This window comes from Mesoplodon bidens (genome assembly GCF_964165515.1).
Source record: "Mesoplodon bidens genome assembly, chromosome: 1".
In the NCBI taxonomy this organism is placed as follows: Eukaryota; Metazoa; Chordata; class Mammalia; order Artiodactyla; family Ziphiidae; genus Mesoplodon; species Mesoplodon bidens.
In genome coordinates, this window is record NC_138176.1 from 28,917,002 (window position 1) to 28,943,787 (window position 26,786).

Sequence of the window (26,786 nt, forward strand, 5' to 3'; positions counted from 1 at the left end):
GATGGGGGTGGGGTTGGAGGGTAGAGGCTGGAGGAGGAAAGAAGAGAGTAGAGGAAGAGCAGAAAAGAAAAAAGAACATGGAAGAAGAGCATTGAAAAGGAAGAGAAAACAAAGCTGTTGTCAGTACCACCCACTTGCAGGGACCTCCTCAGGATATGGAGAGAGAGGGCTGGGTGGGGCTTCCCAAGGTAGAGTCTCAGCGGTGGCAGCAAGGGAGAGGGATGGAGCTGGGCTATGAGATACTGCCAGGCCCAGGCACTGAAAGGGTCTCTGGCAGAGCTGGGCTAACACGGAGGAAGAGGCAGAAGCAACTCCTGATCTGGGCTGCAGAGTGAGCAGCAAGGAAAGTAATTAGAGAGCACCCACCCCCTCGTGCCAAGGAGCTAGGCTGGGAGTTCCCTGTGGGCAGGAACCATGACCGGTGCATCTCTGTAGATCCAGTGCCAGGCATGGAGCTGGACACAGACTTGATACTCAACGGATGAATGAGTGAATGAATGAATGAATGAACGAGGCTCTCCTGGGTAGCATTCAAAGCCAGACCCCTGGCAGAAGGCCGCTGGACCAGCCACCAGGACACCCAGTTACTTGTCCGGCAAGTCCCACACATCCTTAGCTGTCAGAGGATATGGGAAGACCCACGACAGGCCCCTGGGTAGACTCATGCCCCTTCTTCACCTGCCCCACTGCTTGAGACCCTTCCCACTCTCACCAACACCTTCCTGCCCACCTATGGTACGTCTACCCAAGGACAGAGCACACCGTGTTCCCAGTTAAGAGTGAAACTTAACCTTGGAGCTCCAGAACTGCTATCCAAGGCAGCTGGCAGAGGCTGCTTGAGAACTGGGCCCAGAGATGGCCCCTATGTTGGACACACCACACCACGGCCCTGGTCGCAAAGAGTAGGATAAAGTGGGTCTATCTGCTCACTTTTAGTTCCAGGGGAGGTCTTTCCTAAATGACAGAGCAGGCCCTCAGCCTTCACCTTGATGGGAAAACCAGCCCCTCCTTTGTCAGGGCTCCAAGAGGAGGGCTGGAGTATGATGCCGTATGTCTTGGACTTTCTGGAGCAGTTCTGATTTCCAATATTCTTTCCCACTCTCAGGCCACATTTTCAGATTGAGGTTGGAAAATGTGGCTGCAAAGGTTTAGTAAGACCTCCCAGAGCAAGGAAGATACCCTGTGCTCGTTGGTCCCATATGTGGAGGATTCAGTACTGTTCTGCTGTCCCCTGCCCAGCCACCATCCATTAGCAGCTCACAGTACTGTGAGCTTGTTACATGCCATTTAATCCTCCCAACAACCCTGTGAGGTAGGTGCTGTGATACCTATTTTAAAGATAAGGAAACTGAGGCAAAGAGAGGTTAAGTAGCTTATCCAAGGTCATGCAGCTGGTAAATGACAGTTGGGATTTGAATTCCGGTCTGTTTGACTCCAGAGCCTGCTCCCCACATCATTTCACTCTGCTGCCCGGGTGCCAAACCCAGGGGACCCAGTTGAGGGCCACTTGGCCCCATCCAGGACACTGCATCCCTCCCAGCATCCCCCCTTTTACTTTGCACCCTCCCTACACTGAGGCTACCGCCTATGGCCCCTGAGCTGGCCGAGCCCAGACTGCGGAGAATGATGAGGGGACACCTGGTCCAAACTCCTCATTTTAAGGTAATGAAAACTAGCAGGGTGGGTGGTGAGGTGGGGGAGGGGAGGTGACCAGTCCAAGGTCACACAACTGAGTAGTAGGACCCTCAGAACTGGAGCCCATTCCAGGTGCTTTGTCCACTATGGCATGAGCTGTAGCGTCTCTAAAGGAGAGTGAGCTACCATAAGTCCTTTTCGGAATGAAGCAGGATATAAATACATTAATTAAGTTAAACAAACTGCTGAGTTAAAACTTTGACGTAGATTATTCTTTCAAAGGGAACAAGGGTTCATATTGTCTTCTCCTCCGACCACTTCATATTTGCTTACAGTTAATAAAAGCTTTCATAGACCTTATGTTATTTGGGCTTCCTAACTACTCTCCAAGGTAGCTAGGGATTATAATCCCCTTTTTACTGGTGAGGAAACTGAGGCTCAGAGTAAATGAAGTGCAGCATAAATGAGGGTAAGTGGCTAGGTCAAGGGCATATCTACCAGGGAGCCTGGCACAGGGAAGATGCCCGTGGACAGTTGCGGCCTGAGCCCCAATGAGGAGCAGCAGCTGCCTGCCCAGCCCATGTGCAGAGCCTGGGATCCAGCAGTGGGGCCCTGATCTCCGTGCAAAAGAAGAGAATCGTAAAACCAAAGATCACCTTGACTGGAAAGAGAGCCACCCACAGGGTAACAGTGATTACTCCCTGATCATGAGCAAATTCTTTTCTTCTCATCTAAGTTTTTCTATATGATCCAGGCTTTGTACAAGAAACACATATCACTTCTAGAATCATTAATAAAAATGGCTTTTACTCCTCAACAAAAAGATGTGATTTCCTCATTCACTTAACCTTGCCACTCCCCATCCATTCCTGGGTCACCCTGGAGCAGACCCCTACCTCCCACCCCTCTGACTCCAGGCCCTCTTGCTGGCCAATCATGAATAGGGCTGTCCGGTGAGGTCTCAGCAGCTTGGGGAGGGGGACAGGCACTGAACACCACGTATTAGGGATGAGGGCTAGAGACAAGGGACAAAACAGAAGTGTTCTGTCTTCCTTGTGTGTTGACACTGTGCCTGAATCTCCAAAGCACTCCCTGCAAGGGACAAGAGAAATTCTCGTGTGCTGACTACAAGGTAGGTGGGGCTGATGTTAGTAATAGAGAGGATGAAATAATGACATTTCCTTGGTCAGAAAGCACCAAGGCTCACCAAAGTCAAAGTGGAATGAATAGGGCTGCCCACCAAACCCCAAGAAGTAGGAATTAGGCATTTGAGAGAAATTCTTTTAAAGTATAGCAAAGAACTATATTAACTTCAGTTTTCCAAGCCCAAATACACACATCTACCCATCTATGGGGAAACTGGCAATATTAGGGCTTCCACATACACTCATTAAATCCATTCACTTTTACGAGGTATTTACTATCATTCTTATCTTTCAGATGAGAGGCAAAATGATTTGTTGAACATCATCCAACTAGAAAGTAGCCAAAGGCTGGATTTGAACTCAGGAATGTCTGATTCCAAAGCCCTCTCCACTCTATCAAATTTGCCTTCCCTGTCAAAGATCATCAGCACTGTCATGTACTGAGCACTAACTATGTACCAGGCAGGCTCCAGGTTCTTTATTACACATTATCTCTAATTCCCACATAACACTTGCAGAAGAGCTACCATTAATCCAATGTTACAAAAGAAGAAACAAGCTGAGGGAGAGTGAAAAACATGTGTGTGCTTCACACAGCTAACAAGGAGCAATCCCAGGGAAAGTCAGTCTCACTTCACCTGTAGACCAAAAATGACCTGAAAAAGTGATACAGGAAGAAAAGAGAAATGCGTGGAGGAAGTGGGGACAGTAGGTGATGGACCTCAGCCTCTAGGGGGCTTCGGGGAGCAGGAGGGGTCGGGGCGCTGATCCGGGTGGGAGCTCTTTGCTGCATCCCAGTCTGACCAGTGGCCTCTGCCCCCTCTCCCTGTCTTAGCTCCTCTAACGCCACCTTCCTCCTCTGAGGGGTTCACTCCCAGGCCGCCCCCAGTCTCCCCAGCTGCCAGTTGTTGCAGTTTCAAACTCAATTGTTCTCAGTGCTGAGGCAAATGGAGTCATTAATTACCTTCTATCGGCTGGGCTGAGTTCAGAATGCGATCAATATCCCCGCTTGTCATTCAGGGCAGCCTGCCTGTGCCGCTCCGGCCCCACCCCCACGGTGGCGCAGGACCCCGAGGTCTGGGCTGCCACGCTGGCCTCCCATCTGATTGAGAATGGGGAGACAGGTCGGGGATGCTGAGGAACAGGGCTGCTTTCCGGACTGGGAGAAGAGCGAGGATTAACAAAAAGGGAGGGGAGGGGGCAGAGGGGAGCGGGAAGGAGAAAGGAAAAGGAAGGAGCGTGAGCGGGTGAGGAGAGAAGGGCAGGAGACAGGAGGAGGAGGAGGGAGGAGGAAATGGGGGAGCCATGAGCTGGGAAGAAGCTGATGCAAACACTGTCTGTCCAAGGAGGTGGTATGACATTCCCCATGGTCTCCTGTCCTTATACCGGACGATCCGTGGGACTGCCCTGGCCAGTCACCCCAAGCCACGCTCAAGAGGAGGGCATGAAGAAGTCCTTGGAAACCTGGCCCAAAGCTTTGGCTCTGAGCAAGACCAGCTTCTGCCCAGCCTTCCAGCCCTGGAGAACCTGCTAACCCTGATCAAGCCCTGCTTCTAAACACTCCATGAGTTCACGATAGGGTGGAAGGCAGGGGCGTGGCTACCTGCCTGCCTGACCTCAGTCTTACTGGGCCCATTTACACCCATGTGCCTCTGGGGACACTAACTACATTAGTGGCCCTAACGTAATACTGAACTAGGAGTATCATCTCCTGGGTTGAAATCCTAGTTTTGTCCCTCACTTGCTATGTGACCTTGGCCAAGTCCCTTGAGCTTTTCTGGACTGAGTTTCCTCAGATGAACACCAGAGGGTTGCTAGCTCCTACCTCAGCAGTATTCACTTCTCTTTTCTCTGTGTTCCAGCAGACATCTATCCAAACCGCTATTGTAGAAATAATAACTAAAATCGATCCAGCTCCTATTATGGCACCGGACACTATGCCTAACATAATCCACTGATTCAATCCTTACAATAACAGCAGCTAACATTAAGTGCTTACTGTATATTGGGCACTCATCTAAGAATTTTACATATATTAACTCGTTTAATTTTCACCAGAACTTAAGCAGGAAGCTCCTATTATTATCCCCATTTATTTTGTAGGCGAAGAAATGGAAGTGAAGAGGTTCAGGAACTTTCCTGAGGTTACAGAGCTAACACGTGATGGAGCAGTCAGAAGCAAACCCAGGCAATATGCCTCAGGCAGTTGAGCTCATAATCTGGAGAAACCAAGGGCTAGACAGGCTATGTAACTCGCCCCGAAGTACTTATTCCAGCCAGTAAGTGGCAAAGCCAAGTTTAGAATCTATATGTATTGTAGTTATTATTATCATTATTTTTTTGGCCACACGGCGCGGCTTGTGAGAGCACAGGGTCCTAACCACTGGACTGCCAGGGAATTCCCATGTCGTTATTTTTTATTTATTTATATATATTTTTTGCGGTACATGGGCCTCTCACTGTTGTGGCCTCTCCCGTTGCGGAGCACAGGCTCTGGAAGCGCAGGCTCAGTGGCCATGGCTCACGGGCCTAGCCGCTCCGCGGCATGTGGGATCTTCCCGGACCAGGGCACGAACCCATGTCCCCTGCATTGGCAGGCGGACTCTCAACCACTGCGCCACCAGGGAAGCCCCATGTCGTTATTTTTTAATGTTTGTTTTCTTCACTAAACTGTGACTATTTTAAAGGCAGGGACCCATCTTTTTCATTTATGTAAACTTAGCCCAGGGCCTGACACATAGTAGGTGGTAAAAAATGTTGGCTGATTTGTTGCATAGAATTCCAAAAGCAAAGATTGATCCATTCTTTACTTGCCTCGCAGTTTACCTTTTAGAAGGAAAAAGAAGCAGTGTAGGACATTGCCACTCTGGATTCAGTGTTATCACATTTTATAGCTAGAAAGTGTCATGGAGATAATTTAATCCGTTCCCTCTTAGAGATTTAAAAAGAAAAAAGAGGCTCAGAAAGGTTGAGTCATTTCCCCATGTCACACAGCTGGTCACCATTAGGATACAGAGGTTTCTCAGACTCGTGCCCTTTTCCGCTACTCCAGGCTGCTTAATTCTGACCAAGGAAGAAACAACTGATAAAAGGGAAGCGCTGGGGGTCTGGGGCGAAAGCACCCATGTCTAGAGGCGACAGTAGCAAAAGGAGGGGGCGTTGCACAGACTCTGACTTGAGAAAAGCAAACTGCTCTGCGTTGAGGGAAAGAATGGTTGTGCGATCCCACGGCAGGAGATGCTAGAAGGGAATGTAATTCCGTGAGGACAGGACGCTCTAAACATGAAATTCTGCTGCTACAAGCTCAAATAATCAACCTGACAAAGTAAAGGGAGTGGGACTGGGAGTGGGGGAAGGGTGGAAAGAGAGGGCATTTAAGGGAAATCATTGCTGTTGCACACGAATAAGCTTTAAAATACGATGAGTCTAGATTTTAAAAGGACATGTACATGGAACAGTGGAAGAGTATGCAGCCATTAAAAAATCATGTTTTCAAAGAATATTTAATGATATGTGAAAATGGTCCTGTAGAATGTTAAGTGAAAAAAGCGAGACCCAAGCTGTATATACAGTATCATTCCGATTTTGATAAAAATTATATATATATATATAATTATGTATACACAGGGGAAAAAAAAGGCTGTAAAGAATATGCCAAAATTCTAAATCTCATCACCAAAATTCTCTTGGTGATGAGATTATGGGTGATTTTTTTAAAAATTTACTGTATCTTCCAAATACTTTTACAATGAGCATACATTACACTTATTATCAGACAAAAGTTTTTTTTTTTTCCTCTTATAAAGGACACACACAACAGATGGAAGGAGGGGACCATAACCAGGGATGGATATGAGAGTAGCAGGAGCCTGTCAGGAAGACAAAAGCTCAGAACAAGCTGAAACAACAAAAAAGGGCCTTGGTAACTACGTCTGGAGCAAGAACAAAAAGGAAGGCAAGCTTAAGCTCAGTGCTCAGGAAAGGATGCAATACTGAGAGAGAAGGCAGAACTTCTCAGCCCCTGGCTTGACTTGGTCTTCTCCATCAAAGAAAAGAATCTTCAAAATGGGACCAGGAGGAGTTGCCCAGGTCAGGAGGAGGCCAGGCAGGTAACTCTTAACCATTTCAACTGAGTTGCCTCTCCCAGGCCCAGATAATTCGTGTATCAGAACTCAGGTGAGGCGGGGTGGTGGTTGGGGGGAGGTAGATAGCATCCTAAAGTTTTTGTTGATAATCCTTGAGTGGTCACAATGAAAGGGCAACACAGTGACAAAACCAATGCCATCGTGAAAAGGGGAGAAAGGTAAGCTTATGCAAACAACAGTCTAATACATTTAATATTAGGGTCTGGAAATCTTCTAGAAGAAATTATCATGCAGTTAATTTGTGGGCATTAGAAAAGAAAATGGTAATACTGTGGAGTCTGCATGCACTCCCCAAGAATAAGTGGTAGCACATTAACTAGTTATCAGTGCTTATGTCAAATGCCATCCCTACAAAGACTTCCTCAACTGCCCTGATGGGAAGCAACTGCCCCCCCTTCTTTACATTTATCATAGCACTTTATACCTTGATCATAGATCTATCACATTCTGCTTGTGTAATGGTGTGCACATCTATCATCTCCCTACTAGATTAGAAGCTTCTTGAGGTCAAGGACCGTGTCCTTCCTATTTACCTTTGTAAATCAGTCCTGCTATGCTTTATCCACAGCAGACATTCAATTTTCTCATCAACTTATATTGGATTTTTAAAATTGATTGATTAAGGAAACACTGTGGGTATAGTGAATGGTAACAGAGAGTTTCACAGAGAGTCTTCCTAACTTTATGGACAAGATGAAGAACAGTGAAATGGCTGATGGCTGTTGGGCTCAATGGCCCCTAAAGCACCCAGGAGGGACGTCTCCACTTGTGGGCCATGTGGCTTTCCTTTATTTTAAAGGAAAATAACTCTTTAAAAAAACTACTCGGGGGACTTCCCTGGTGGTCTGATGGTAAAGAATCCACCTTCCAATGCAGGGGACATGGGTTCGACCCCTAGTCGGGGAACTAAGATCCCTCATGCTGCAGGGCAACTAAGCCCGCGGGTCCCAACTACTGAGCCCGTGTGCCTCAACTACAGAGCCCACGTGCTCTGGAGTCTGTGTGCCACAACTAGAGAGAAGCCCATGCACCGCAACGAAGATCCCGCGCATGGAAATGAAAGATCCCCCGTGCAACAAAGAAGATCCTGTGTGCTGCAACTAAGACCAATGCAGCCACATATTAAAAATAAAAAATAAAGTAAAATAAATAAAAATAAGTTTAAAAAACGAGTAGGAGATGTCGGACAAACAAGTAAAACAAAACTACTTGGATGATGACATAGAAGACATCCTTACAATCTTAATTGGGTGGAATTAAGAGCCCAAACCAACAAGATGAAATTCAACAGGGATAAATGGAATGCCCTATGTTTAGGTTTAAAAAAAATCAATTACACAAGTGCAGAATGGGGTAGACCTGGCTTGATAGCAATTGATGTGAAAAAGATCTCAAGGTTTTAGTTGACCACGAACTCAATATGAGTTTGAGTCTGACACGGCTGCTAAAAAATCGAATGTAATCTTAGGCTACATTATGGATGTAGAATCTCCAGGTGGAGAATGGCAAGCGTTCTACTGTACTTGGCTTTGGCTAGACTGTCTCTAGAGTTTAGTGTTCATTTAAGAAGGACTTTAACTGTCAAGAATGAATTCAGAGATGGGTAACCAGGATGGCGAAGAGCCTTCCACAAGCATAGGGACCATACCATGTGACAAACTGAAATCCACCCAGGGCTCAGCCCGGTGTTAGGTGCTCAGTAAATCAGGTGGAATGAATGGAAGGGAGGGAGGGAGAGAGAAAAGAGGGGCTGTTACATGGAGATCTTTACCACCACTCTATGTGGTAAATGTTGTTATCTTATTTTAAAGATGAGGAAACAGATTCGGAGAGATTATGTAATCAGCCGAAGGTCCCAGAGCAAGCAAGGAGAGGAGATGGAGCCCAGTCCAGCCATATGGATTCCAAGTCCCATCCTCTTCCCTCAACACCACACTGGCTCAGTACAAAGGCAGTGCTGCTAACAATGACAACTGTCCATCTATGTCCTATGTCCAGGCAGGGGCTGTGACCTGTCAAATAGAACTGCTAGAGGGGAGAGTTCCACGTGAGTGGCAGATAAAACCAGATGCCCTTTAAGAATCTGACTCTGTCTTGTCACCACTCTTAGCCCAGCCACTGGCCTCCCTCCATGGGGAGATAGCCCTGGAGACAGTCTCTCCAAATCTCAGCCATTTCCAGCTTCAAGTCCCATTTCCTGCCTGCTCTTCTAGCCACTTCCCTGGATTCCTACTGAACACTCAGCCACATGGTTCAGTGTTCAATTAACAGGTTATTGTCTGGTTTGGGATAGCCTTGCCTCTCCATAGACTGTATGTTCCATGAGATCCACAACCTGGTTATTTGCTCCTCTTACACATCCTAACACAGTGGGAACTTGGGCCCACAAAGGTCCCCAGAGAGGTCAGTGTAAGTTTTCTCAATATCCCACCTGTTTACACGCTGAAGCAAAACCACAGACTCTCAGCTCTCTGAAATGGTTTATGGGAAATCAGCCCAAGGACAGAGAGATGGCCTGAATGATCATTTAGGGCCCTCATATTTTCTAACCAACCAGGGGAGAAGAGGGATATATGGGGGAGACCTAGAACCCCAGAGAATTATATCCATACTGTCACTACACCCGTTTTGAATAAGTTAGCCCCCAGTTACCTGTAGAAAAGTGGGCCATGGGCACCCACTGCCAACATGCTGCCAGCGTGGTGGTTGTGACCCCTATGTGAAGAAGTAGAAGGACGGTGAGCGGGGACAGATGGGGGAAGGGGAGCAAACAGGTAGTGGGCAGAGAGGACCGCTGCACAGAGGAAGGGGCGGGGTGAGCATTGGGTGGGTTTGGGTGAATTCCCCAGGGTGATCAACCTTCCTGGCTGAGAGCATACGCTGAGCCTTCCTGCTGGCCTGCAGGCAGAGGCTGGGGCTCTGGGCACACTGGCCGCTGGCGGGGAAGGAGGGCTGGCTGAGGGTCTGTCTGAGGGGGACCTGAGTCCTCCTTCAGCCCTGTCTGGGCTCAGGAGGGGCTGGGGCCTTCTGCCTGGGGCCGGGCCCCAGCTGGGGCCAGAACGAGTTAGAAGCCTCTCTGGAGCCAGAAGGGAAGGGGCCTTTGTTAGCTCAAAGGACACAAGCAAGGCGAAAAATTACATACCAGGCCGCTCTAAGTATGCTTGTTTAGAGAAACTGCTTGCATTTATGAAGTCTTTGGTGCGGAAAGCAGGGTTGCAAATGACTGCATCAGAGCGACAGTAAAGGCCATTAATTTCCTGTTATGTTTTCCTGTGTTGGGGGCTTTATTAATTTAATTTTACACTGTCGAACAACAGCGAGAGCTGACACTGCCACACCGCCACGGCTGGGGTTTTCTTTTTGTGTGTGTAGCAAAGCTTTGCCTGACATGCAAATCAACGCTATTACTGGAACCAATAAAGATGTGTGGAGGGAAGAGGGGAGGGATGAGGAGGGGGAGGGAGGGAAGAAGGAGGGAGGGAGGAAGAGAGAAAAGAGGAGAGAAAGGGCAAAAGCCATCCCTGGGCAGTTTCTGCCTCCCTCCATGCCTTGTGTCTCCTGGCTTCCCAGAGCATCCTCCACAATCAATTTCCAGCCATCCTTCCCCTTCCCTTGTACCCTCTCCTGCTTGACTCTCTGCCTTCAGATGACTCTACCTCTGTTTTCCTCCTCTGTCCCAGCTCCTGGAAGAACCTGAATAGGGACACGGAGTTCTCAGGAAAAGGTGGGAGGTAGGCTTCTCCCCACTGCCTGTCCCCAGCTCAGGCATGTCATGGAAGCCCCGGGGCAGGAGATGGATGTTGCCACCTTGCCCTGGGCAGAGAGAAGGCTTTCCAGTCATCTTTCTTCACACCCTCCTTTTGTCTGAAGTCAAGGATTCTGGCCCACTTACATATTATTAGTGAACACACACATGAACCCATGTGCTTGTGCACATGCAGAAGAGTCTAGAAAGGCAGTTTCTCCGCCTTGCTTATAAGTCCGTCTGAGAGCGCCCATATCCTAACCTGGTCAACTATTTAGTTCCTCTGAATTCCCAGAAAAAATACTGTCTCTGATTGTTTTTCCTTAAGAGACTCCTTAAATTTCTTCTTAAGGACTGTCTTCAGTAGCTGTGTGGTACCTGATTGGTCTAGACCGAGGTGCCAGAGAAAAATGGATCCCCAGCATCAGAAAAAAGGCAGGTTCTTGGGAGACCACATTCTGGTCCCTTTTCCTTCCTAGACCTCAAGACCACCTGCACTTCCCTTTTCCCAGAGCAGCTTCCACAAGCTGGTTGCCCCAGTGGCCCACACTGCAAAGGAGATGGAGATGGGGGTGGGGAGGTAAGAGGGAAGGGAAGCTCCTTTGGTAGAAGCTCCCTTCTACCAAACACTCATCTGCATCCCTCCATCCCAGGCTTTGCAGGCTGTTGGGGCCTAGGGAGATCTGTGTGAGCCAGTGACAGAGAGAGACAGAGAGACTGTGTGTGTATGTGTGTGTCCGTGCATCTCTCCCTCTGCCACCGGCTTGCTCGCACTCCTGCCTGCACTTTCTGCTTCAGGAGCTGTCTGGCAGGCTCCAAGAGGCTGTTGGATGGACTCCAGCTCTCCCCAGGAGGAAAGCATCAACTTCATAAACTGCATTTACTTTAATGCAGGTTCCTGGGGCTGCTTTCCTCCTGCTTTTCTTCCCTCCCCTTGTCTGCTCTGTCTCGATCACATTTTATCCCTGCCCTTGTGTGCACCTGGACACCACACACACACAGACACACACACACAGACACACACACAGAGACACACACAAACACAGACACACACACACACACACTACAGCTCTTGAAAAAGATGAAGCCTGGGCAGGAGGAGGATGGGTGGGCAAGGTGTAAAAGCTCTGTCTGAAGGAGGAAGCCTCAGCCCAGCCCTGGAAAGACCCCCGTGAGATGTCCACACGCTTGTCTCCAGCGGAGATGAGCACAAAGGGTGCTTTGAGGCAGGCCGGCGGGCACCTCAGGGAGGGAGGGATGCTGACATGTCCCTCGGACGGCCAAATGAGGAGCCACCTGGAGGCTGGGATATGGGCTCCAAGGAAGGGAGGGAGAGAAGGCGAGGCCTCCATGCAGGTTGAGGTCTGTGAGGCCTCCCTTGTCTGGTGCTGTCAAGGTCAGCAGGTTTGAGTTCACCGAAGGGTCAGGATGGTTTGAATTACTGGCTGTGCTGCAACTACTCGGCTCTGAGGCTCGTGATCCGTCTCTCAGCCCTCCCCCAACCCTCCTGGCCTTTCCACCCCCACGGGGGAGAATGGGGAGGGTCCCCCCTCCCGGCCACCGGGGCCCTGAGGAAGGCAAGCAAGGGAGGGGCCCTTCCCTGGGCTCCGGGGCCCCTCTTGTGCAGCCAGCAATGGTCGGGAGGCTGCTGGGACCCATTCCCCTGGCAGGCGGCACTCCTGAGTCTCCCCAGCTTACCTTCTCCCCGACCCTTTTTCTGAGGGGTCCTCCAGGCCCCTGCCCAGATTTCTCTCTTGGTGCCCTTGCCTGTGGGGGAAGGAGGACGATACCTACCTGCAGGGCTGGAAGGTAGTTGCCAAGTGGAAGACAAGGGGTTGAAGATGTGTTCTGACACGGTGGGTGTGCATACACGTGCACAGGAGCGCACAGATGCGGGGGTGGGGAGGACCCGAGGCCTCTGCTGAGAAAGTTATTGCTATTCCCACCCCGATTTCCAGTGGTGGAGGGTCACACACAGCCCCTCCACTGCAAGTCTGTACCTCCTCTCCTGGGGAGTGGGGTCAACCCATCCATTCTTACTTTTTGGCATTTTACGAAAAAAATATACTCTTTTGTGCTAAATCTCAACATCCTTCCTCAGACAACTAGATATAACTCTTTACCCACAACAGCATGAACTGGCTGGGAAACTAAGGTGGTTAATGACGTGGCTGCAGTCTCTGATATAAACGCAGGGATTTAGGTACAGATTCACACACCTATGTCAGCTACACACAGCCATGGCTAAACCCTGCTATCTCTCTACAGAAAAAAGTAAGTCCGAGTGTGCACAGGGCGCAAGGTAAAGGTCTCAATAAAACCTTTAAACCTAACTCTGTATAATGACATGGTTGGTGTTCAAGAGGCTCGTAGCCAACATTACCCTGAGAGTTAGGCTAAAATATGCGATCCAACTAAGATAGAAAAATTCCCCCCTCAGGTATGAACGGTCTAATTTCCCATGTTACTAGGAAGATATACTCATAACAATGAATGTGTGTTCAGCAGTGGATTTTGGGGGGGTGTGTCTTAGCAAATGCTGACCTTTGAAACTTAGTTCGCTTTTGGGCTGGAGTGGACAGTAGCCAGGGTTTGACTATTTGTTGGAAAATGAACATAGGCTGAGCTCTGTTAATACAGTTAAAGTTGGGTGCTTGTCTAGACAGATGACTACCTCCATGCAGATTTTGTTTCTGGACTTTCATAGAACCTGCCTCCTTAGGTTCAGAGTCTGTGACCTGTGCTTGGTAGTACGTAGTGTGTGTGAAATCATATAATTCTAGCAATAACCCACAGAGGTACTTTCCTTACAGAAACTCAAACTCTGCTTGGCTTCCCTCTGCCAATATAGTGTCTTCATGCAGTGCCTGGCCGGGTCCTGGAGGAGAGTAAAAGCAAAAAAGGCTCTGCGGGGCTTCCCTGGTGGCGCAGTGGTTAAGAATCTGCCTGCCAATGCAGGGGACACGGGTTCGAGCCCGGGTCCAGGAAGATCCCACATGCCACGGAGCAACTAAGCCCGTGCACCACAACTACTGAGCCTGAGCTCTAGGGCCCGCGAGCCACAACTACTGAGCCTGCGTGCTGCAACTACTGAAGCCCGTGTGCCTAGAGCCTGTGCTCTGCAACAAGAGCAGCCACTGCAATGAGAAGCCCGCGCACCACAAGGAAGAGTAACCCTCACTCTCCACAGCTAGAGAAAGCCTGCGCACAGCAATGAAGACCCAAGGCAGCCAAAAATAAATAAATAAATAAACAAACAAACAAACAAATAAATAAATAAATAAATAGGGAAAAAAAAAAAAGGCTCTGAGACATCCTTCCCACGATGTAAGCTCACTCCGGAGGTCTGAGAGCACAGCACCCCGGGTCCACGCTCCTGGATGGGTCTTCTCTAAGAAAGGAGTTGGATGGCTGGGAGTGTGTGTGTGTAGGGACTGAGTGGCAAACAGACATAACTGCGCCCAAGTGCTGGGTTTCGGTTAAGGAATCAGTGCAGCCTCCTTTTGTTTACCCAACATAGTGCAACCTCACCTTGCCTTCTGGGCCCTCCCCTGCACCCCTCCCAGCTCCTTCAGGCTGCATCCTGTCCCACTAAAATGATGTGGACTCAGCGAAACTTCCCTAAGCTCTTCCCATGCAGGGAGCGCTCAGATCCCTCTCTGCTCCTGCCAGCCCCCGGCCCCTGGACCAAAAGGCCACAGAGAACAGGCGCTGTGGGCCCCAGAGAGTCAGGCTCTGGCTCGTGCCTCTGCCTCTAAGTGTCCACCCATGCAAACCTGCCAAGGAGCGCTCACCTGCAGACTCCCCCCAGCAGCCTCCTCCAGGACCGAAGGCCCGGGCCTTGAGCACCCAGAGTCCCAGGGCCTGGCAGCTGGCCAGCAGCGGCCTCTCCTCTTTCCCAGGGTCCTCCTTGCCTGCCTTTTCTGATACCAGCACTCCTCCCGCTGCCCCTCCAGACACAGAGTAGGGAAGAGAGCCCGGTGACCAGGGCATGCCTGGTTTACATTAATGAGATACACCGAGTGTAATCCAGCCATGGAGGCAGCCTACAAAAGGAGGTGATCTTGGGCGGCCAGTAGCAGAGCTGCTCAGGTAATTGGTTTATCTATCTGGAAGCAGGGGGAGCAATCTCAGCACAGACAGACTAGCAGTAAAGTCTCTTCCTTAAGGCTATTTCCTTTGTCTTTTCAATTGCTTGCACACCCATGTGAGAGAGGGAGAGAGTGTTAAAGAGAGAGGGAGAGGGAGAAATGTTAATTTGTGAATTAATGGCTTTTCTCAGCGGAATTGTAAATTCAAATGTCACCTCACACGGTGACACCACGGCTGGTCTGCTGAAGAAGCAATGATAAGATCCCCCACCTCCCTCGGTGCCCCTCCCTCCCCAAAGATAGCTGCGGAGTGGAACATGCTACTTTTAATTTGCAATAACAACACAACAGAGGTATGCAGTAATGACTGCCTTCTTCTCCCCTCCTCCTGGCTTCCTTCCCCCAGTCCAGTTGGCTCCCCACTTCCTCCCTCCCACCCCTCTGCTCTTCTGAAGCAACACCTCACCTCACCCTGGCTGCCCCCCACCCCACCCCAACCGGGGCCTGATCACCTGGGGGGGTGCCTTTGGAATTGATGCTGCAACCCGCTCTTCTCCTTCAATAATCAGGGAATTAATGACCCTGAAGTTAAAGTGAGGCTGATACCGAGGCCCTGCCCAGCGTTGGGAAAAAGCCTTCATTGTTTTCAAGCAGGAGGCGGGCAGCAGTGAGGGAGATTCATGGATGGAGATTGAATATGCAATTTTCTTTCACCTTGCCAAGAGCTGCCCCTGGGCTGTGCCTGGCCTAAATTTTTCCTTTTACCATCTCTGCCTTATCCGGCCCTCCCACCTCCCTTCCATTCTTTCCAGAAAATTACCTTCAAAATTGATTTCCACTTTTACAAACAAATATAATGGGAACACGGGAAAAAACTTGGGCCGTGATGAATTAGGGCTGTCAGGTGTTTCCAGGTCTCCTTTGCTTTTGTTTTACTACCCGATCTGCTCTTTGTTTTTCCAAGGGCTGGAAAAAGTGTCCCCCATCCACTGAGGGCCTGACCCTCCAGGCCACGGGGCCTCAGCCCCCAAACCCAGCAGTAGCCCAAGGCGGAAGTGAGCCAGGCCCTGACACTCTGTTAGCCTCTTGGTTTCCCAGTGGAATCCTGGGCCACCTCCTCCTATTCTGCTCTCTGGCCCTTAGGAACCCACTCTCTGAAGACTCTCTAACGGCCACCCCTGGCTCTTTCCCCTGGTTCCCGCACCATGTTCCCTCTGGCCCCCATACCTCTTAAAGTCCAGACCAGATGCAAACCTCCACCTCCTCTAATGTGGGCAGGATCAGTGTATACCTCGACTAGAGCAAATAAGAGACAGACACTGAGAGATCGCGTGAAAGACAGGCAGGTTGAAGACCAGGGAGGGGGGAAAAACCCTGAGGTTGGGAGACCAGGTTCCTCTGTAAGGGTTCCCAGTCTCAGTCTCCTTTGCCTTGGGGGCCAGTCCACCCCTGGAGGCAGGATCAGGACAGCCCATCCTTTTGCCAACAGAATGCAGGGTGATGCCCTCAGGGCCCTTTGGGCAAAATTCCATACGCGAACCTATGCCTCAAGACCACGCAGCCTTAGCACACCCAGGCCTGGCTTAGAGCTCTCCCAGCTCCCTGGAGCTGCTGACAGGGACATGGACATGCACCTGCTCACATTTGAACATCTCTTCGAGTGCATACACTACCCAGAAAACTGCATGCCTGCCCAATGCAGTTCTGCATCCCCTTTTACCCAACGATCTCAGAAAGGCAGAGAACACACAATACCCACATTTGCATAACCCATGTAAAAAAGCACATGTGGCCACAAAACAAACATACATTTCCCAAGGTAAATAAATAAATTTGCATGTGGGAGCAGAAATACACAGCAATGGATAGAGGGGGGGATGCCTCCATGTTAGAGAAGAAGGGGTCCCGTATTTATTTACCCACATCTAAAATGCCTGTGGAGGCTAATAAGAGATGACATGCGGCCCAAGTGGATATAACCGCAGAGCGGATGAGCAAGCAGAGATGGACAGAGGTCCTCCCAGTCACACAGGGGAGGCTCATCTCTTTCCCCCACTGCCCTGGTCCCATCTAGGTCGGTTTATCCCAGCATCAGCTTCCCTAGGCTTCCCTACTTAAAAGGAGCTGCACCAAGATGAGAGAGGCTGTACCCCAAAAAGTTTCTTTCTGACACAACTTCATTTCCCCTTGAAACATAAACCTGCCAATTATGCCTTCCTCCCCAGACACACAGCGAGCCATCTTCCGAGATGGAGTCGGCTCAACTCCATCTCCATGATCTCGCGTAGTGCTCCCCACATCCCTGTGAAGTACCATCACCATCTCCATTTCACAGAGGAGAAGACTGAGCTGATGAAGGTTAAGTGACTTGCCCAAGGCACTAGGACTCAAACCCGGATGCGCCTCCCTCCAGACCCCTTCCCCACTGAGCCACACTGCCCATCCCTGCTGTGCTGCCGGGACTGCCTGTTGGCCTCCACCCCGAATCCTTCCTCTGCGTGGGGGTCTTTGCAGCCTTCTCTTGCCTGCAGCCCAGGCTCCTAGACAGAGCAGATGTTGCTCCTTCCCACAGCCTAATCCCCTCATTTGCTCCAAGTCAAATCTGAGCAACCCACTGGGGGACTTTTGGGGGGAAACTAAGGAAATAAACCACTTCTTGAAGTTACAGCTTCATCCAAAGCAGAAGGGAGCTATTAAAGGCAGTGACAGGTCTCGGCTGTTTGCAGCCACGCAGGCTGCCCTGCCCGCAAACGTACAACTGCACCGGGCTGGCACCACTCAACTGCACAATTCATTGTGCACCTAATTAATGGAAGGCAGAATCACGGCCCCCTGCAATCCCACACATCAAAGGATGATACCAACACACCTCCCCTCACACAGATCCAAAGACTCATACATATGACTTCATTCAGATTTTTGGACAAGTTATGTAATTGCTCTGGCCTTCAACAACACTGATGGATGGCAATGCTTTAGGCCACAGCCAAAAGCAACTGGGTGAAGGTAAAGGACTTAGGTCTTTCAGCCTAAAAAAATACAAAAGTCCCTATCCTGCAGCCACATAAGCCAGGGCACGCAACATTCGGGGAAACGGTGTTCCTTCAAAGGACCCTAATGTACTCACCCATAATTGCAGCCAAGAAGAGGGAAAGATTTTAGCAGGGTACTGAACGGGGATTTACCTTCTCAGATGGATGGACAGCCTGTCTGCCGGGTGCTTTGTGACGTAACTTCCTCATCTGTCCCTGGTCTGTCTACCTATCTCATTCTGGGACCTCCTGGACTCTTGGGGGGAGGGGAGGTCAAAGCTTCTTGACTAGCATATTTCTTAAAGGCAAGTCTGGGGATTTTTCCATTCTTCCAAAGCCCAAAGCATGAGAGGGCGTCTCAAGCAGGCTCACAGCCACTGTCAGTTTCCTTTTTCCCCAGAGTCACAGCTGATCGGCCCTTCACTAATGTCCCCACAGATCTGATTGCTGCCGATACTAATAACGCTCTCCATATTCTGAGTACCAATGCCAATAATGCTCTGGGTATTATCACTGTGAACACCAATAACTACTGCTGAGATTGTCTCCAATAATGCCAGCACACGCTGCAGTGATTGTCCTCGCTAATGCCCACCACCGTTACATTGTTAGTGCTGAAGAATAGGCCGAACTGTACCCACAGGCAGGAGCGGGAGTGGCTTCCTTGAGGACAGAGAGGCTCACAGCTCACCCCTGGGCTATGACACTTCTAGGGAGATGCCCCAGTGGGTGGGGCCAAAATCCCGCCAGCCTGGCAGGGGTACAGGGTCCACCTGGAAAGAGACCTGCCCCTCCACTCCCTCGAGGTCTAGTCCCTTGACATGTATCCCCATTCCCATCCCAGCGTCCCTCATCACCCGAGTCAGCTCTCTCTTTTGCCTGTGGTGCTGGCCCAGTAGCTGAAGGATACACCTGGGTGTCTGTGCAGCCCATGCCTGAGGCTGCCTCCTACGACTGGCCTGCCAGCTGCTGTGCTACCTTGGCCTGACTGCAGAGTTGGGCTACATCATTTTGACACATAATTATCTCCCCTATTCTTAATCATCTGAGCTGCTCCCTAATGCAAACTGGGCCTGGCTGCTTGGAGGCACCCAGAATGGGGGAAGGGGGGAATGGGCTGTGAAAGGTCTGCCTTTGCTCTAGCCTTTCCTTTCCCCTCCCTTTCCACCTGGGTCCGATGGATCAAGTGTGTGTGTGGTGGTGTGTGTTTGGGGTAGGGGGGTGGTCACGGAATACTGGCCTCCCTAATAGGCTCTGGCCGCCACCCGGGGAAGGACAGCTCCATCTGGCCTGGGGTTGGTCAGAAGGGGTGAGTCGAGGCAAAAGAACCCTCTCCCCCAAAAAAGAAGCAGGGTCTCTGATCCTTCTTGCCAACTGGCTAGGCCTGTGGGTAAGTATTTAAGCAGCAAGAGTAAACTTAGAGGCTGCCATTATCCCTCACCCAGAATTCAACTGCTTCCTGAGATGTCTCCCCACTGCCATCACCACCACTCTCCTGGAGGAGGGTCTTCCCCAGCCCAGCCCTGCTCTTGTCCCCTTCCTGCCCAGACACTTGCAGTGGCTTCTCACGTCTGCAGGAAAAAGTCCAAACTCCTTATAGGGTCCCGTCTTGGTCTCCTCTCCTGTGAGCCTAACCCCTCCGCTCAGCCTTACTGCCACGACTTCCCCTCAGGCCCTTTCATCCCAGCCAAAGCACCCCTGTGTTTTCAGCACAGTGTCTTCTGGTCACAAAGCTCAGTCTGTCCGACAGAATTTCAACTACCGTTGTCTTTGAACCGTGCCCCTTGTCCATCCCTCAGGCCCCTCCTCAAAGAGCAGCCCTTCCTGGAGGTTCACTCCCTCCCCACTTTGAGTTCCCATGGCCTGCAGCCCAGACCTCCATCACAACACAGATATCTAGATCTCTGATGGGCCTTTCTGCTCTCTGGACTCACGTGTTTTACATGCCCCACTAGACTGTAAGCTCCTTAAGGACAAGAATCATATCTTGTTCTGCTCTGGGATCCTACAGCAGCACCAAGCCTTTCTTGTGACTGATGCCCAGGAAAGGGTGACTGAATTGAATTGACTTGAAACAATGAATGTGATCAATTGCTCAGAGAGGAGAGTACTCTGTTCTGGGCCAGCCGGGCCCGACCTGCAGTGGCCGCAGCCTCAGGCCAGTGACTCTCTAACCCCAGCTCCTTTCACGGCCCACAGGAGCCCAGGAAGCAGAGGACACCCTTGGCCCCAACGGCAGACCAATAGGGGAGAGGACAAAGGGGGTCCTGTGGCCTCTCCCGGCCCCCTGGTCATCTCACAGGTGCTGGTGGTTAAAGGAGAAATCCTCAGGTTCTGAGGCAGAATCTTCCAGATCACTCAAGAGTGCCAGGGAGCTTGGCGAAGGCCTGAGTGTGGGAAACCCCCAGAGAGAACTGAAACTTAGGCCCTTTCATGCAGCCACCCCTCTGCCCATCAGTGGCTGCCGCCAAAACAACCACAATGAAATTTAGTGAGTGGCAAAGGCCGTGGCAGCCAAATGGGTTTGGATATTTTGGAAGAAGGAGAAATAGAGCCAGACAAGCTGTTTTCCTGTGAAACGAGGCCATTAGGGCTTCTGGAAGGAGGCCAGCCCCAGGTCATCACTGTCTTACCAGGCCCAGGCCTCTCCTACATGCTGTCCTTTCTGCTGGAGGCCGGGGCTCTCACACTCTCTTTTCCCTCAGCCTGGGTCTAGGGAATCTCAGCTTTGTCTCTCTTCTCTGTTCCTTACCCTCTAGAGCTGCCCCAATCAAGGGCTTGTCTGTGCTTGGGATGACAACATGATTTACTGTCCAAACAGGATATTTTTGAGAGAAAAAGGAGATGCTGACTGGCCAAGGCGTAGAGACAAAGGCATAAATTGGGACTGTCTGGACTAATGGGATATTTGGTCACCCCCCTATGTTCATATTTAGAGGGTTCTGTCTATTTCATGGGAGATACCCTTAAAATCATATGCCCTTCCTAGACCAGGAAGTTACTGCCTCCCCAGCAGGGACCGTAAGATCAGGGCAGGAAGCAGGCTCCCGACACTGGTGTTTCCCTTTGTCTGGGCCTGCCAGCCCTGCGCCCTGGCCTCATGCATCAAAAGAGAACCAGATGGTCACCAAGGGACCCTTAATGTCATAATATTTGAAAAACACCTTCTTTCAAGTTCATCTCCACCACTCTCTCCTCTGATTTCCTTTCCCTGCTCCTCCTCCTCTTCACCTCCTCACCCTTTAACTCCTTGCCTAATAGCTAGCTGTACCCGAGGAGTTACAGGGAATGAGGGGAAGGGCCAGAAAAGAGCCTGGCGGGGTGTCTCCTCCCATAGAGAAGAGCAGAGAGGGTCCATGCCCAGCTCCCCAAGTGGTCTGAATGGGCCCAGGGTCCACGTGTTACAGAGAAAGGACACTAGGGTCAGCTGCACATGACAACACTCCCCCATCTTCTGGTGGGTTGAGATCAGAGGAGGACAAGTCAGGTTGGCTTTTCATCCCCAGGTCAGAGACCAGCTGTCCCCCAACCTCCAAAACCTTCCCATGGTCCGTGGCTCATGCTTTCCCTCCTGGCATCCCACCGGGATGTTCGGGATGAATCCCAGTGGAAGGTGAGGCAGTCGGGGCTGCTGAGCAGATGGTGAAACTGATGGCCCCACCAGCAGCCTGCCTCCCTCTCTCCAGGAGCCAGCAGGGTAGTGGGGGGACCCGGGCTTTGCTACTAAAACTGATCTCACGGCAGAGCAGCTGCGAGGCTAGGCCGAAACCGGAGCTCTGAGTCCAAGGACAAAGCATGCACAGGGGAAGCCAAGCCTCTTCCCTCCTCCCTACCTTCATCACGTTTCCTCTTCTCGCCATTGGAGCGAGGGATCCCCAGGATCCCATTGATGGAGTAGGATCCCACTGGATCATTGGAGGTGCTGGAAACAGGAGGGGAGGCCGTACTGGGAACTGGACGAGAGTAAGGAGGAAATGCCATCAGGATAGCAGTTGTGATCGCAGGCCAAAGCCCCAAGGCTGGGGGCAGAGAGAAGCAGAGGAAATGAGGAGGGATGGGGAGCCCATAGTCCCCTCCTTCCTCTGAGGTTTAAGGGGGAACGCGTTGCTTCATACAGTTTAGGCTATTCACTGCTGTCCACCCTGGACTGAGTGGGGACCAGTCAACCCCAGGCCTTCTCTGCAGACCTAGAGATTTCACTCACTCCTTGAGTATGTGGGCTCAGCAAACAGCAAAAGCTGACTCAACCTAGAAAGCAAGCGACTCAGCAGTCGTGCAGAGAACACAGCTCCTAGGATGCCTCCTTGCACAGCTCATCCTATCTTATCCCCAGCCCGACAAATCATTCTAAACAAACCCCAGGCCATTGTTTCTAGTCTCCTGGGTGGAGTCTTTCCCAGTCCTGATTTAGAGTGTGGCTTTCTAAGGTCTATCTGAGTCTCTTAGAGACACAAGAATGGTCCTGATATTCCCCGGGAGTGTGGAGCTCCTCTCCCCCAGTTGCTTCTGGTCTTGAAATCGCTTGAGAAGTTCCTAATTTCTCCTTCAGGGCACAGAATAGTGAACACATTCACTCCGCAGTAATCAGCTCAGGTACAGCCTGGCCCAACCCTCCCTCCCAGCACATGCTGTAACACAGGCCTAGTAGACAGCACTCCTGCCAACTCCAGGGGGGCTGGGACCAGCGCTTTCTACTTCCTGCTGGTCAAGAGAGAGGGGACAGCTGCCAAGAGGGGCAGCAGGAGAAGTTTAACCACATCCCAGCCCCTAAAGTCCCAGACCTCATCTATGGCTTCAGCAGCACCAAGCGCCCTTGGGCCAAAGGGAAGATAGCGTGTGGGGGGGATGGGGGCCGTTAGCAGGTGTTCTGGTGGACCTGGGTCATGTCTCTGTGAGGCTGTGAGCGAGGGTCAATAAACGAGGAGGTTGGAGAGGGGCAGACAATTACTGAGCGGATGAGACAGACAAACAGATCAAGAGAGACAGGTCAAAAGGAGAGAAGCCATGAGGAGGGAGGGAGAGAGACAGAGGAACAGGTCCAGGGCCATACGGACAGAGAGGAGAGGAAGGAAGAGGAGAGAAGAAGGCAGAGGAGGGGAGAAGAGAGGAGGAGAATCTCAAAAAATGGAGTAAGCAAGTAGATATGACAGAGGAACAGGGAACAAAAGATGGAGGAGGAGGATGGGAAAGAGAAGGAAAGTTAGAGGGAATGGAGGGAGAGAGACAGACACACAGACTGATAAAGGCAAGGCAGCTCTGAGGAGACGCTCACAGGAGGCAGAGAGCAGTCCTCGTGAGCTAGTCTCCCAGGAAGATCCCGAGCCTCTAGGAGCCCAGGGAGAGCACAGGCCTTGGACCTCAGACAGGTGGGCATTTCCCACGGGCAGAGCTGCTTTTCCCAGCTCTCAGGGGGCTCAGCTTCCCCCCTTCCCTGAGCCCTCTTACCGATGGTGTGGCCAGGGGCAGTCACTCCAGTCCCAGCTCCATCCGGCGTTGGGTGGAAAGGCTGCTGAACTTTGGTCCGGATGATCCTGCAACAGCATGACAACAGCATCACACATCACATGCCCTCTCCTGCCCTGGTCACCTGCAGCCCAGTCCTGCAGAGGCACTCCCCTGAGCTCAGCTCCCTCCTCACCCATCTGCTCCCTGCACCCCTGCCCTCTCTGACTGCTGCAAGGCAGGAGCTTGCCCTCCTGTTGGCTCTGTGATCCAGCCTAGTACAGCCCTGGGCAGAGACAATCTGCATTCTGTCCTGCTGTGTGATTGGTGAATTGCAGCTTGATGTTTGGTAGCGAGGATCGGGCAGCAGAGCGAGTAGAGCACAGCATCCTTCCCGTTTCTGGGAGTGGGGGCTGCCCTGGTGACTTGCTGTCCATCCTTCCCTCCTCAACCACACACATCTCCTTCCGAGAGGAGTCTGATCATTTTGGAGCTGGCTTTCCTATTGGGACTGTATCACAGTCCTCCAGAGCCGAGGGAGGGGGTGAGATTTCCCCATTTCCTGAGCTAAAGAGGAGTAGCCAGGGAAAGGGCTGGGTCACAGGTAATCCTTTCAGCTCCAGGATTCCAACACAGTACTGGTCCCTCTGCCAGGTGTCAGGCCCTGAGCAGCTAGCTCCTTGAGCCCGCTTAGGGCTCTCAAACCTGTCAAAGCCCTGTCCCTGCCCAGCTCGCTGGCCCGCTGGCCTCCTTCTCAGAGGCCTTACTTGGATCACACCTTCTTTACCAGACTAGGTGAAAAGCCTAGTACCTTCCCTATGCACTCCGTTGGGGTGGAATGGGGGGAATCCAGATCAAACATCCCAGGGCTGGGGATTGTTAGTGATCCAAGGACGCAGGGCTCAGCAACACAAAAGACCAACCCTAGGGCCAGGACCAAGGAACACTCTCCTCCACCCACTGGTCAGTCAGGTGCCCTTGGAAGCCACTTTTCTGAAGGCGCTGCTCTCCCTGCAGAGAGGAGTGTGAGACAGCCAGCCAGGTGAGTCACAAGCCGTGCGGGGACTAGAACACTTACGTGCAGGCAACCGAGACAAGGCCCCTGCCTCCCAGGGCCAGGAATGAAGTTGGGCAGGGAAGACACATCCCCCGAGAAAGCTAAGTAACCCCAAGGGGGCCAGGCAGTAAGTGCCAGGAGGATGTGGGGGAGACGTCATCCCCCTTGCAGGTGGGGGAAATGGGAAAGAAGTCACTGAGGAGGTGGAACTTGATCCTCAAAGCAGAGTAAGGCTGAATATATATACACACACATGTATAGGAGCCAGAGGCACAGAGGATGGTGGAAAAGTCACTGGGCTTCATGGCTGAGGCCCCGAGTCTTCCATTAAGTGGCCACATAGCCTTGGCCTCATCGTTCTCCTTTTCTGGGCCTCAGTTTCTTCAGCTATAAAGTAAAGAGGTTAGACTACAGAATCTCTAAGGTCTCTTTCCCCAGTAAAAAAAAAAAACCAATATGATTCTAAGATGAACAAAGAAGTGGAGAAGAGGGCATTAGAAGCAGATGCTGGAGGAGGGTAGAAGCAAAGCACAGGAGCCGAGTGGTCACGCTGGGTTAGGGGCTAATGCCTAGGCCAGGAACGGTGGAGGGATGTAAGGGAGTAAGAGGAAATAAGGCTGAAAACTTGGAAGTAATGATGATACTAGCGATTTTCCACTTATCGAGCATCTATTATATGCCAACATTATATGCAATTTATATTACAGTATATATATACTACTGTTAATTCTCACAACAACCTCCAAAGCAATACTATTATCCTTGTTTTGCAGACTGAAAACCAAAGCTGACAGAGGTTAAAGAGCTTACTCAAGATCACATTGCCAGCTAGGGCAGAGTTGGAATTCAGTATTTAAAATGTGTGCTTTTTGTTACTTTGTCAGACTTCCCCCAGTATATAGGAACCAGGTTTACAGAATCTCAAGCCATGAGTGAATTTTTTTTTTTTTTTTTTTTTTTGCAGTACGCGGGCCTCTCACTGTTGTGGCCTCTCCCGTTGCGGAGCACAGGCTCCGGATGCACAGGCTCAGCGGCCATGGCTCACGGGCCCAGCCGCTCCACGGCATGTGGGATCTTCCCGGACCGGGGCACGAACCCGTGTCCCCTGCTTCAGCAGGCGGACTCTCAACCACTGTGCCACTAGGGAAGCCCAACCATGAGTGATTTTTAAACTAAAGGAGACATGTGCAAACCAATGCAGGTAAAGCAATAGACAGGCACAAGGCCATAGGTAGCTGGCCTCAGAAAAGAGGAGGAAGAAAAAAAAAAAGGGAATTCCCTGACAGTCCAGTGGGTAGGACTCCATGCTTTCACTGCCAAGGGCCCAGGTTCGATCCCTGCTCGGGGAACTAACATCCAACAAGCCTCGCGTCGTGGCCAAAAGAACAAAAAAAAAAAAAAGAGAAGGAAGAATTTGTAAGATGGATTTGGCAACTAAATGGCGTCAACCATGGCTCTAAAACCCCAGTTCTGTGTAACTGGGAGGCTGGTGGTTTGCCCCACTGTCAGGAAGAGGGATGCAGGGAGGTGATGGGTTGGTCCTCGACATGAACATTTGAGGAGGTAGGTGAGTGTCCAGGTGGATGGCCGTGCACCAGCTGGCAGAGTAGATATGGATTTAGGAGATTATCAAGGAAGGAAGTGTTGGTTGGGATGAGAGGACTAAAGAGCAGACCCTGGAGAACATCTACTATCAGAGGCTGAGGAAAAGAAGCTGACCTTACACAAGGGTCAGAGTTGGTCACACAGGAAACGGCAGAACCAGGATCAGGCAGTTTTAGCTAAGTCAACAGAGAAGAACATTTCCAGAAGGAGAACATAATCCACAGCATCCATGGTGACATAAAGATTGAAGGGAATTGGGAATAAGAAGAGGCACGGATTTGGGAATTTTGGTGACCACTAGTGACCTTGGGAGAGTGGCCTCAACAAAGCAACTGAGGCAGGAGCCAGATAAAAAGAGGTTAGGGAGTGGACAGCAGGAGAGGGAGGCAGTGGACATAGGCTATTGCTTCAGAAGCGTGTAGAAAAGGAGAGAAAAGTGTGGAAGCTGAGGATGGAAGTGGCAGCTAAGTGGAGGCAAGGCTGTTTAGGGGAGGAAGGACCTGGATAAGTCTGTAGGCGGAGGAGAAAGAACTGGTGAAGAGGGAGAGGATGGAGTTGCCTGAGAGAATGTGGACGATTGCCAGACAAGGCAGAACAAGGGGAGAACGGAATGGCGGCCACAGGGACGAGGCAGCAAGAGATGGCACATGGTGAGGTGGCCCAAAGCTTCTGGGTCTGGAGCATGATCACAATGGGAAAGACCTGAGTCGCTAAGGGCAGTGTAGACTGGTCTACACGAAAAGTCTAGAAGGAGGCTGAGCAGCTCAGAGCAGCTGCTCCTAATTCATTGCAGCAAAAGGCTTCTGGGATCTCAGTGGGCCTGTGGGTGGCTCTGACATGAGGGCTGGTGGACTCTGGGCTCTGGACTGAGGGAACCCCAAGACTGAGG

The 26,786-nt window shown here is 51.0% G+C and overlaps 1 protein-coding gene across 5 annotated transcripts in view; it reads right to left on the reverse strand.

The window, feature by feature from the left end:
- PAX2 (paired box 2) overlaps positions 1–26,786 on the reverse strand; it is an 81,716-nt gene that overhangs the window by 25,747 nt on the left and 29,183 nt on the right. For all 5 annotated transcript variants that reach the window (XM_081225141.1, XM_081225144.1, XM_081225140.1 and 2 more), the window contains exons 5-6: positions 23,239–23,324; positions 21,627–21,746 (exon numbers count right to left, since the gene is read on the reverse strand). In XM_081225141.1, coding sequence (XP_081081267.1) covers positions 21,627–21,746; positions 23,239–23,324 — 206 coding nt within the window. The remainder of the gene's footprint in view (positions 1–21,626; positions 21,747–23,238; positions 23,325–26,786) is intronic.